Here is a 12,268-nt window from a genome sequence, read left to right as displayed (position 1 = left end):
TTCTTTCTGTCTGCAAAGAACAGGGCCCTTTGTATTAATATATGTAGCTTCCAGTACACACAAATGCACCACACTGCGAGCCCTACTGACAATCTTAAATTGGTTGTCAGCATAATTCTTAGCACACTGAGGATTATTTAGCAAATGTTGTCCAATCGCAGAATCACATCTAATGTTGGACACTGTGTTTTGAGTTTTGCAAGCATGGGCTGGTTGGGTATGGCCTGTACCTTGCCCGTTGCGAACAGCGGAAGGAACATGTTGTTTCATACGTTACGCCAGTCTTTGGGACGTACGGCCTATATACCGAGCACCACACTGGCATCTGGTGCATTCTCTATGGCAACGCCTCTACCAATCAGAGTTCACTTGCCAACCAATCAGCACTCTCTTCTCATTCAGTATAAAGTTGTTTTCTCTTATATTGTTTATTCTTGTGGATTGTCCTGATGAGTACAGGATGAAAAACTTCGACATGTCTCTATTTTCAGCAATACTCAAGTTCTGTACCACCAAACGACTAGTCAGTTCTTAGTTTCAGCAATGTACATGTGGAGGTCAATTGCTTTCCCAAGACTGAAAGTCACCCTGCATTGTACTTGTAAGGCCCTTGGATGTGAACGTATAAAAGTAAGGATGAGGAAAGATGGTTATGTCCACCAATGCCCATCCAATCCAACAGACACTGCAGCCTCATGCATTGCCCTCACGAATGTCTGATAATGTTAACACCAAGGTGAGGCAACAAAGAAAACTGTATAATTTGAGGAGAAATTGTAAAAGTGCTTCCTATCCCCAGAGGGCAATAGAAGAAGCTTTGAAAGACCACGGTACCCCAAACTCGATGAACTTAACTGGCCTGCAAACCTTCCCCGAAACATCCTAATGTCATCCTCCCTCAGGAACTTGCCCAGTCCCTTTTTAAGGACTGTTGTGTATCTATACCAATAGTTGTCTGCCTGCCTGGCTAGGGTTGGTGCACATTGTCATTTAAAAAAAAAGACCTAAAAATATAATAGTTTTTATTCCATTTATTCTGTTATTTACTTAACTGCCACTCCAGTCTTCAAAGAGTAATTGTTGATTCAAAAATTATTTCATTTTCCCCAAATACTTTTTGTGACGTTCATCCACACTCACCTGCAGCTGGTTAGGTGGCTGGCAAAGCGGTCGCAGCCCTCGACAATACAGCTCTTCTCATGGGTGATATGATGCATGTGAAAAACCCTCCTCTCTGACAACTTCTAATGAGATCAAGAACTCATCTCTGGAGCGCAGTGTGTTAATACATTGAGCAACTGCCATATGTGCATGGAGCTTTAATAAACCTTATTACTAACTTTGTAATCACTGATGCTGAAGCTTTCTCCCCAGTGAGAGAATCTATTTGATCTAACTAGCACAACCCTTCACAGAAATCCCTGTCGACCCATCACAGCATGTCCCGCTCTCTTGAATGACTCCAGATTTTAGCTAGTGCTATACAACCAGAAGACCATTCCAGGTTTTGGAGTCACTCTGCTTGAAAATGCAGTCTATCTAGTGCATTATACTGTACTTGATTTACGACCTAGCTCAGCATTCTGTTTGTTTTATTTTTCAATGTTCTGCAATGACTGGCCATGTTCATTGTTATCACTCCCAGATTTCCTTTAGCTTCCAACCACCAGGTTGGTTCAACATGTTTGACCCCTCTCTTTTTTTCTTTCTGCCAATGTCTAACACCTTGGATATGCATACCTATTAATTGGCATTGGTTTTGGGCACCTGGTCAGTGTGTCACTGTTTGCGGACAAAAGCCAGGCCAGTATCCCCAGTGGCATTCCTTCCCACATCTGATGGCTAATGTATCAGAACAGTGGCTCTATCCTCGCAATGTTACTGAGGCCAATATAGACCCAGTGCATCTGCTCACTATGCCAACGTATGGATAGTTCCCTGTGACACACTAACAACCATCAATTCCCTCAGTTTTTGGGAGTTATAAGCTCCTCTTCAATTGATTCTGTGTTTCCACTACGTTGACACCATAGTATCATAGGACTTCCAGCTCAATAGGGATTGGCAAACCTGGACACCACTCCAGACAAGTATGCACATTTCATATTGTAGGCATTTTGGGGGTAAAAAACTGAAAATTCATGTTGCAAAGGCCAAGAATCTACATCCTTGGCACTTGTAAGCCTTTTAATCCCCCCCTCCAAACAACTGAAGTGTAGATCACCTTGTGAAATTCAATCTAAGATCATTTGGGATTGTTTTTACAAATCAGCACGTATCCATTACTGAGCTGGAGTAATCCAACTTGACATTGAGATCACAGCTCAACAATAAAACATTTTGAAAAATGCAATTTTCTTCTCCTCAGGGAAATCAGGTATTGTAACAACAGGGACAAGGTGTCTTATTATGTACATACTAAACAATTACCTCTTTTAGTATTCACCAGAGAATCTGATTCTATTTTCTTCTTTAATGGAGGGCTTGTTACTATAGTAACGGGCTCTACATTAACAGAGATAATCCAAGTAGACTTGCTAGTTTTGAAATCAATGAAACAGATTTCTAGGAAGGTTTAAAATGATGAAAGCAAATAAATTCCTTAGGACTATACGGTATCTACCTCAGAGTATTAAGACTAAGGATGAGGTCAGTAAAGTGCTTGATAGCCTGAGGCAGGGCTACTAGAGCATGAGAAGTTGGGTAAAATCTATAAATGGACCCAACAGTGGCAGATGAAATTTAGTAAGTAAATTAATGGCATTGCAAAGTTGGAAGGGACAATGAGCATTATATATACACTAACCAGTTGAAGGGGAAGTTGAAAGAGATCTGGGGTGTTAATAGAATTAGTGCTTTTTGTGAAATCACTGGTGCATCAATCAACAAAGTGAAGAGAGTGCTGACTTACATTGCTAAATGAATAGAGTATAAATGGTGCCAAAACTGTACAGTGTTCTAATTTCTTTAAGCACTATGTCCCATTTTGGAGGAACTATGAGGCTGATCTTGAGTGTCACAATACTCCAAGAACTCAGCATTCTTCCAACTCTAGCCTCTTGTTCTTCTCTATTTTTAATTGCTCCACAGTTGATGGCCGTACCTTCAGCAGTCTGGGCCCTAAGTGCTGGAATTCCCTCCCTCAATCTCTCCGCCTCTCTTTCCTCCTTTAAGACACTTCTTCAAACAAGCTTTAGGTCACCTGTCCTAATATCTCCTTCTTTGGCTCTTTGCCAGTTTTTTTCTAAAGTGCCTCAAGACGTTTTACTACGTTGAACTTGCTATATAAATGCAAGTTGATATTGTTGGAGAAAGGAGACAACTAGCACAGAGAGGGTACATTTTTAGCACCAGATGATGGTAAGCCATGACAGTAGAACACAACGCATAGCTTAAAACACGTGAAAGGTTAATTCAGAAAGGACATCTTCATGCTTGTCCAATACTTGAAATAGGCTCCCAGGTAGGATAAGGGAGGCAAAAACCTTTGATTAATTCAAGGGCCAGGTAGAGGACCTGATGGGACTGTAAGTTTTTTTTATTGCTGGACGATTGAGTTAAAATAAGCTGACTGACCTCTGTCTCCTGTATTTATCTGTGACCTTGCCTATCCCTTTGCTGTACATGTTCTAAATAAGACAATGTTGCTGTACCTGGCCAATCTATCAGTAAACTCTTTCACCCTCCTCCCTTCATCCTCGTCCTCTGGGTTCATAATCATGATGCAATGGAAGTTACCGTCTCCAACATGGCCTACAATAGGTCCTTGAGTTGAACAAGACAATTGGTTAGGTGTTTCACATCAGAAGCAATGAAAAGATTTTAGAAAAACAAGAATACTTTTAGAAATGATACACATTAAAGCTCTAACCACATCCAATAAGGTATAGAATAAAAGTTACTGAAAGGTGCCATTGTTTAAGCCATGCCTATCAGATCTTTGTTTTAAAACACAGGAACAGCAATAAGCTATTCAGCCCCTCGAGCACACTCTGACATTCAATTAGACAGTCAATTCATGACTAATCTCTACCTCAACCCCATTTACCCACTTTTGCTCTCGATCTATTGATACTAATAAAAATCTATCCATGTCAATCTTGAAAGTTTCAATTGTGCCAGCATCTGCAGCCTTTTGGAGGAAGAGAGTTCAAGATTTCTAACAAACATTGTGTGGAAAAAGTGCTTCCTGATTTCACTCCTGAAATTTGTAAATTAACCCCACTTGTTCTGGGTTCCTCCACCAGAGGAAATAGTTTCTTTGTATCTGCTCAAGTGAATCCCTTTATCATTTTAAAGTCCTCAATTTGATCAACCCTCAATTTTCTATCATTAAAATTATTTTTACAGATGCAAGGAGGGTTGTAAATTTACCTTTTAATCTTCTTTCTTCATCTGACTGGCAGGGCTTGGTCACAGATTACCATCAATGTGTGCCGTAAATGTCTTCCAGGAGAGCTCACATCCCACACAGTTGTCACCCTCCCTTCTGATTTTCCCTTCTCTGCTCAGGGAAGATCTCCACTCAGCACCTCCTCATTTGATGCAGTTCAGATTGAGAACCAAGCCAAATGGGACTTTAATCTCCTCCAATTGTTTGGTTTTGTTACTCAGAATTTGAAGTGACACTGAATCCCAAAGCCTCTCCTGACCAGAATTCCAACCTGAGTGCGGGCATCAGTACAGAAATTTAAAGCCCTTTTAGTTTTTGTTCAGCTATTGAGAAACTAACATTGGCACTCATGCAAGTAGGACTAAAATACCACACAAAGATAACTTGTGTGAGTGTCATAACCGGATTCTTTTGAAGCAGGTACAATACTTGTACAGGCAGATATCAAATGTAAATGAAATTCTGCTAGTTTTCCCAAAAATGTAATCACCATCAGCCAAATGAGAAGGCCTCAGTTGGGTATTTTTAACCTGTTACAATGTTGGTCAATATAAGTTTTTTGGGGAAAAAAAATCAAATTTCACAAATCCCAATGTACAAGTAAAAGCAAAATATTATGGATGCTGGAAATCTGAAATAAAAAAAGAAAGTGCTGGAAATACTCAGCAGGTCTGGCAGCATCTATGGAGAGAGAAGCAGAGTTAAAGTATCAGGTACGACATCAGTTCTGATGTAAGGTCACAGACCTGAAACGTTAACTCTGTTTCTCTCTCCACTGCCAGACTTGCTGAGTATTTCCAGCACTTTCTGTTTCTAATTCTAATGCACAAATGTGCCTGAATAATCACTGGCCACTGTAATGTCTCCCTGTTATACTTCCTTCCACATTGAGACAGTAGGAGAATCTGCAACATTTTCTAGCACCAGTGCCATTCCGTGACTATCCAACAGAACATATGCTAATACTGGTTAGGACTGAGCAACAAGCGGAGAAACAGAAGCACGTTTACTTACTCTGCACTGTCGAGACCAAGAATGTTTAGTCTGCCTACTTAACTGAGTTTTACAGCCCCCATGACTTTAGGGGTTGTGGGGGGGGGGGGGGGGCGTTGGTGGGGGGGTCCTGGAAATTACTGATATTGCTGGTGGCAGCACCCGCCCCCCCCCCCCCTGCCCAAGGACGGAAGCAAAATTTGCATATATTAATTTATTAAAATAAATGAATTGATTACTTACCCGCTCCCTCCCCCTGTCCCGGTGTGATATTGGTGCCGGTGGCTGGCACTCCTGCACCTTTGGATACCCATCCGGGAATCCGAGGAGGAACACTGGTCGGGGGTGGGAGGGGGGGGGGGGTGGCGAGAGCAGGTAAGTTTTCAGCGCGGGAGGTGTGGGCTGTGGTCAAATCTATCTGACTGGTGTAAGGGATGGTGGGAAGGGGTAAAGTTTAAAGTTCATGAACTTTGGGGGGGCGAAGGTTGAGAGCACAAGCTAAGTATTTTGGAGGGGAGAGAGTACAAGTAATGAATTTTATGGTTATTGTGGGGGGGGGGGAAGGGGTAGGTGACGGTCGGGATCACTTTATTTAATTTTTTTAAAGACAGTGTTTCTTTAAATATTCTGATTGCAAAGTAGGGTTTGAAGCCCTTTAAAAATGGCGTCAGCGCCTGCGTAAAGGCTGCTGACGCCTTTCCAGGGACAGACTTCCCGCCCCCTCCACATCATCGTGGGGGGAGCTGTCCACCCTGGTTGTTTAAATAAGCCGCCACGTTTAATATTGCCGCGGCTCCGCAAAGAACGGGCCGCCACTGTTTACGGATCGGCAGCGGCAATGCAAATTCCAGCCCACTTTCTTCTGAAAGCAAGTCATAGAGAGCAATGAGACCCAGGAGATAAAACATACGGTACCCAATGTGATATTGAGTACCACCAACAGCAGCTGTGGCCCATACCGATCCCAGCTAAGGAAGTAAAGTGTGGCAGCAGACACTGGGATCACAAAGGATTGGCATGGGCAAATCCTATCATTAACTACAGCTAACCTGTAAGCTTTGACCTCACCAGGTCTTCTTTAGTAGCCACAATGATTTCAGGTAGCTTTGAGAGTGGGACGCACACATCTGTGGAATAACCCTACAAAATGAGGGAGATTTTGTCTGTCAGTTTAACGAGTTTGAAAAGATGGTTTGAAGTCCTCAAAACAAAGGCCAAGCTCACCTTACCTCACAGCCTGGGTGCAGAGCCCGAGCAGCGTACCACGCACTGTGCCGCGCTTGCCACAGTTTGTTCCGGGTTTCTTGATCTTTGGCCCATGCAAAATCAGAGCCGCTGTTCACTTTTGCTATTTCCTCTGTGAAGCAATCAAAAACGAGTGTGACACGGGTGGGAATCCAACAAAGAAATAAGGGCTGAAGTACCAGGATCATTTCTGATGAAGGGATAAAAAGGTCTTCTGTAGTTTTACTGTCCTGATTGGCTTTATATTATCAGAAGGTAAAGCAAAACATGAAATACAGTCCAGGCACCTATTTGCAGCATTAAATGGATTTACAAACACCTGGAAATGTCATATTAATGGGACTGAAAGCGCCCTGTTGTCAGCGTGATATGGTCTTTGTGTAAGTTTGCCTCAGAGAGTGTGAATGCTCAGTTTCATCGGCCAGGAGATTTTCACTGTACAATAAAGACACTGGCACAGTGTAAGTGGGCACTGGATCAACACCAAAGCAACCTTTTATTCTGCTCTATGTTTCCAAGCAACAACAAATGGCAGTATGGCAATTTGGTGCTCCTGTGCTGATCCCTTCTCTTTGTGCCACTGCAGTTAGGTTTGCAAGGATGAAAGGTGTGTTTTTTTTTTTACTTACTGTACCCAAAATCTGCCCCCCCACCCGAACTTCCCCAAATGGTATGAACATAATGTAAAGAAACCCAGTTAATCACAGAGGTATGTTCAGCAGGACCTAGTACAATTAAATATCGAGCAGTGTGATGAAGCCATCTGCAGCTCAGCTCAACTGAAGGGAAAATTTGTAGAGGTAGAAAACAAATGAAGAAGGATTATAAAATAGGTAAGGTTTAACACCACCATTAACCCACAATCGCTTTAGTGATTCATTCTCCATGTTTTGTTATTTTCTAGGAGTGGGTGTGTCTGTCTAAAAATTGTGAACTTATGTGAACTGCAAGTGCCTTATTTACTGTGGAGTTCAGGATAAAGAATAGTAGCAGAGATGCAGGTAAGTACAGAGTTGTAGCTTTTATCAGGAAAAATGGATGAAGTCAAAACAAAACATAACAGGTTTCCTCTAATACATCTTCAAAAAAACAGAGCGGATTGTCCATGCTTACAATACCTGACAACAATTGTTCTACAAAATTTAGATTTTAAATTCCAATGGGAGTTTGGTGTGTTCCATTGTCATGAGACTTTCATGTTCTACTGCACAGACACGACAGGCTGAATGGCCTCTTTCTGTGCCATAATTTTTCTATGGTTCTATGTCTTCTGCAAAGCTCTCTCCATGGAATGTAGATGTTAATTAAATTTCAAGGAACATTACCTGTGGAGATCAGTCCTAAAATATGCACACACAAAAAATCCATTCAAATGACATATGTCTGGGAGGTCAACCCAGATTTAAAGCTCTGAATTCTTGGTTGACATCCAGTGGAATACTCATGTCTGGTGGGTATGGATTGTGGAAGTCCATAAAACCCCCCTGTTGTGTAGGACTGATCCTCTATCGACTGATACAAAGATGGTTATGGCCGTAAAAGGAGCGTTCACGTCGCAACCTGTCAAACTCAGTCAGCCTGAGTCCTTCCACTACTTCACATTGTTCTCCAAGGGAAGAGTGTGAGCATACAAAAGCAAAAAAAACTCTCCATGCTTACACTAACAAGCCTCAAGCCAGAGTAAAAATCGTCAAAATTATTTTTTTTCTCACAGGATGTTAATAATAGAACCTAGGAGTAGAATTGAGAAACAGAGAAAGAGGCAAGACAGTAAAGGGAATTGTTTATAGACCTCCAGAGAGCCAGGATAAAAGAGCAGGATACATAAACGTAGAGTTCGGAGAAGTTAGTTGTTAAAAAACAGTTATAATGGGAGACTTTCACTGTCACATAGGCTGGGAAAAGCAGAACAGCTCAAGTCCCAAAGGCAGTGAAATTCTTGAGTGCATTCAGGTCAGTTTTCTGGAACAATATGTTCTTGAACCAACAAGACTACAGGCCATTATAGGTTTAACAATGAGCCTGAATTAGTCAATAATGTAATGGTGAGGGAATACCTAGCTAACAGTGACCATACATAACATGATAGAATTCAATATTGGGTTTGAGAGGGAGAAGGGTGAATCACCAACCAAGGTTTTGAATTTAGGTAAGGCTGCTTTTGGAGGGATGAGGCAGGAACTAACTGCAATAGACAAGTCAGAACTGTTAACGGATAAAACCGCAGATGAACAGTGGGCTGTGTTCAGGACAATATTAATTACAAGACCAGTACCTACCCTAAAGGGCAAGAACTCTGAAATAAAAAGAAAACATGATGGCAATACTCAGCAGGTCTGGAAGTATCTGTGGAGAGAGAAGCGGAGTTAACATTTCAGGTCAGTGACCATCGGAGCAAGAACTGTGCTTGTGTAATAAAACAACTAGTCAATAAGTGAAGTGAAGGATAGGATAAAACTCAAAGAAAGGGTTTGTAAAAAAGCAAAGAAAAGCAGAGATCCCATGAACTAGAAGAGATATAAAGAACAGTGGTGATCCTGCAGACTGGCGGAGATATAAATAACGGTGGCGATCCCACAGGCTGGCGGTGATAAAAAGAAAGGTGACGATCCTGCGGGCTGGGGGAGATATAACGAACAGCAAAGGGATACAAAGAAATTGGTCAGAGTCACAATAAGGGAATACCAGATAAAGCTTGCGAGGGATGTTGTATGATTGCCTTTATGAGTGATGTCCCTTTAAGATCTCAGTATGCTAATGAGCTAAGTACCAGGAGGTAGTCATGTGACTACAAGCCAGAGTCATTCTGCAACTGTAACACCTAGAGGAAGGTTCTGTATTAGTTTGCTCTGTATTGTATATACTAGTTCAGCTGTTAATAAACCTGTACTCTACACATCTCATTTATGTTGCACCAGATAACATTTTTTTACTCGTTCGTGGGATGTGGGGCATCGCTGGCTAGGCCAGCATTTATTGCCCATCCCTAATTGTCCTTGAGAAGATGGTGGTGAGCTGCCTTCTTGAACCACTGCATAAAGAATACATTATATGGCGGCAGCTGTGGTGAGAAGGCAAAGTCTAAGTTTGAAGACCATAGGTAAAGCAGCTGTGAAAACGAACCTGCATACAGCCACAAGAGAGCAAGTTCAAAAGAAATACTGGCCCAAGCAGTGGAAAGAAAAAAGAGCTTATTTCCAGCTGTAAAAGTCAGAGCACAGAACAACAGGCCACAAATAAATTCCTGCAATCGGGTGAGTCATTGTGCTGACGGTTGAGGAATCCCAGTTAAAAAGAAATAGCTTTGACATGCTTAAAAAATTGATTTTTTCAAAGGCTTTGTGGGAAAACAAAACGGGGAAAACCCAATTCCTCTCCCTGATCGAAGGCAACTGATAGCAAAAGCGCAGGAAAACCCTGATCACTACAGCGTTTCCATTCACACAACCAAAGTTTAAAAAAATCATTAAACCATTTGAGCAGGAAGAAGAGTCTCCATTCACACAACCATAGTAAAAAAAAGTAAATCATTCGAGTCTGAAGAACATAAACAAACTCCAACAAAAAAAGCAATTGAACTGCCCACCGAGCAGCTGTGTAAACAGACAAGCTTAAGTGCTGCAAGCAAGATAAACAAAGAATACTATCAAACACTCGCTACTCTCAATCCAAGCAGCTAGTCTAAATAAGAGAATTTCTTGAAGGGGAAACAGCGCAGAGTGAATAGAACAAAGTTAAATAAAGACCAGAAAGCAAAAGAACAACAGAATGATGGGTACTGAATTTCCCAGCATGAACTGGAAGGCCATTGATATCCTATCCAAGTTCACAGTTTTTAAAGAAAGAAAGCAGTTATGCTTCACAGACCGAGTGACTGTAGAAGCAGAGAAACAGGCTGTGAAACTACTAATAGCAGTTGGACATGAGAGGTTACACAGAATCAATACCTCTGGCTTATCTGAAGAGGACCAGAAAGATCCCATAAATATATGGAAAGTGATAGAAGATCAGCTCCGGTTAAGAGTGAATTTTAGAATTCACCACCTGGAATTGATCTACTACAGGCAGTAGCCATAGGAATCAATAGACCAGTTCATCAATAGATGCCGTAGTAAGGGTAATGAATGTGATTTTTCAGAAACTGCACTGTCAGTGCTGGACTAAAGGAGCTGGTAATTTTCTCCACACTCATTGAAGCATTTCAGAAAGACCTCTTGGAAAAAAAAGAAAGGTCACAGCATTGATGCTCTGCTAGAAGATAGCAGGAAATACGAAGCCATTGTAGCTGACAACATCTGCAAGCACCAGGTGCAGCCAGCAGTATCGGCACAATAACCAGGTTGAAAAAGGCAAGCATGCTGTGTGATAAGTGTGGTTTGTCCCACTCACTGCGAAGTTTTCCTGCATTTCAAGACCCGTGCAAGGCGTGGGGTACAAAAGGACATTGGGCCCGCCTATGCAAGAAATCTGGCTCCAAAGATGCAGCCAGAAGTCACAGTAGGACACAAACAAACAAACAGAAGACCGGCACAGCAACAGGGCAACAGCGGCAAGGAGAGTGCCAGAGGCCTGCTTAAACACAAGCTGATATACAAAGTCTACAATGAAACAGAACTGAGACAAGATTCAGAGAGGAGTGATTCTCAGATAGAAAATGAGCAGGCGTTTCACATTGTGAACCTAACACATCATATTGATGAAGTCAAACAACTAGAAGCTTTTGCTACCATGACCATCAGGTGCCCAAAGAAAGTTGGCAAACATACACTCAAGATTGACACTGGAGATAGCCTACCAGTCTGAATCCTGAAGGATATGTAATGGAGTTGTTGGAAATTAATAATACAACTGACCAATGCAAAGTAATCTGCATACAATGGGTCACCCATCCCTTGCAGTGGCACACTAACAATGCAATGCAGCTATGGCAAGTTGGCATGGAAACCGCAAATATTTTACCTGGTAGACATGAGTGGACCAGCAGTGGCAGGACTACCATCATGTAAGGACCTCAGCATCCTGACTATCCACGAGGTCACCAAGGTACCCATTACAGCAGAAGAGACCAAGGGCACCCATATTGAGTCATAGTTCCTCCAGGACATCAGTGATCTAGTTTGGAGAATATCCGCCCCTTCTCAGAGACGCCACAACAAGAGAATGAAGATCCAAATTCAGAAGATGAAAGTTCTTTGCCAACAGGCAGTGTTTCCTTGCTCTCGAGTGACTCAGAAGAAGAGATGGGCATATTGACATTTTCACTACTGAGAAGCAAAGGCTGGCAGTGGGGAGTATTGCTGAGGAGAAAGTTCCATGGAACGGAGCCCGCTTGCAGACTCTAGCCAGCATCAAACGGTGCAGTCTGGAAATCCAGCAACAGCACAAATATGGCGCACCTTCACTTCTGCTCTCTCGCTTACTGCCAGTGCCACAATGAGCCAGAATGGACAGATACCTCCATGAGGCCAAGTACTGCTCCCCCAACAAGTCCTCGACCTTGAGCTGCTGGCCTTCAGATGCACAGGATGAGGACAGGTGAAGGACACGCAATGTGCTGAGGAGGAAAAGGAGGAATGAGTTGAAGCATTGTCTTTTGGCTCTTTGAGGTGAGATGCCGGCACTTTCACAGAATGACAA

At 42.3% G+C, this 12,268-nt stretch overlaps 1 protein-coding gene across 4 annotated transcripts in view; it reads right to left on the bottom strand.

The window, feature by feature from the left end:
- ldhd (lactate dehydrogenase D) overlaps positions 1–12,268 on the bottom strand; it is an 81,644-nt gene that overhangs the window by 26,593 nt on the left and 42,783 nt on the right. For 2 of the 4 annotated variants that reach the window (XM_068049612.1, XM_068049613.1), the window contains exons 8-10: positions 6,616–6,743; positions 6,436–6,526; positions 3,654–3,765 (exon numbers count right to left, since the gene is read on the bottom strand). In XM_068049612.1, the coding sequence (XP_067905713.1) occupies positions 3,654–3,765; positions 6,436–6,526; positions 6,616–6,743 (331 nt within the window). Of the gene's footprint in view, positions 1–3,653; positions 3,766–6,435; positions 6,527–6,610; positions 6,744–12,268 lie in introns of all 4 variants that reach the window. The other 2 variants (XM_068049615.1, XM_068049614.1) reach the window with 2 other exon arrangements.

This window comes from Heterodontus francisci, chromosome 17 (genome assembly GCF_036365525.1).
Source record: "Heterodontus francisci isolate sHetFra1 chromosome 17, sHetFra1.hap1, whole genome shotgun sequence".
NCBI lineage: Eukaryota > Metazoa > Chordata > Chondrichthyes > Heterodontiformes > Heterodontidae > Heterodontus > Heterodontus francisci.
This window is presented reverse-complemented; position numbering and strand designations above follow the sequence as displayed.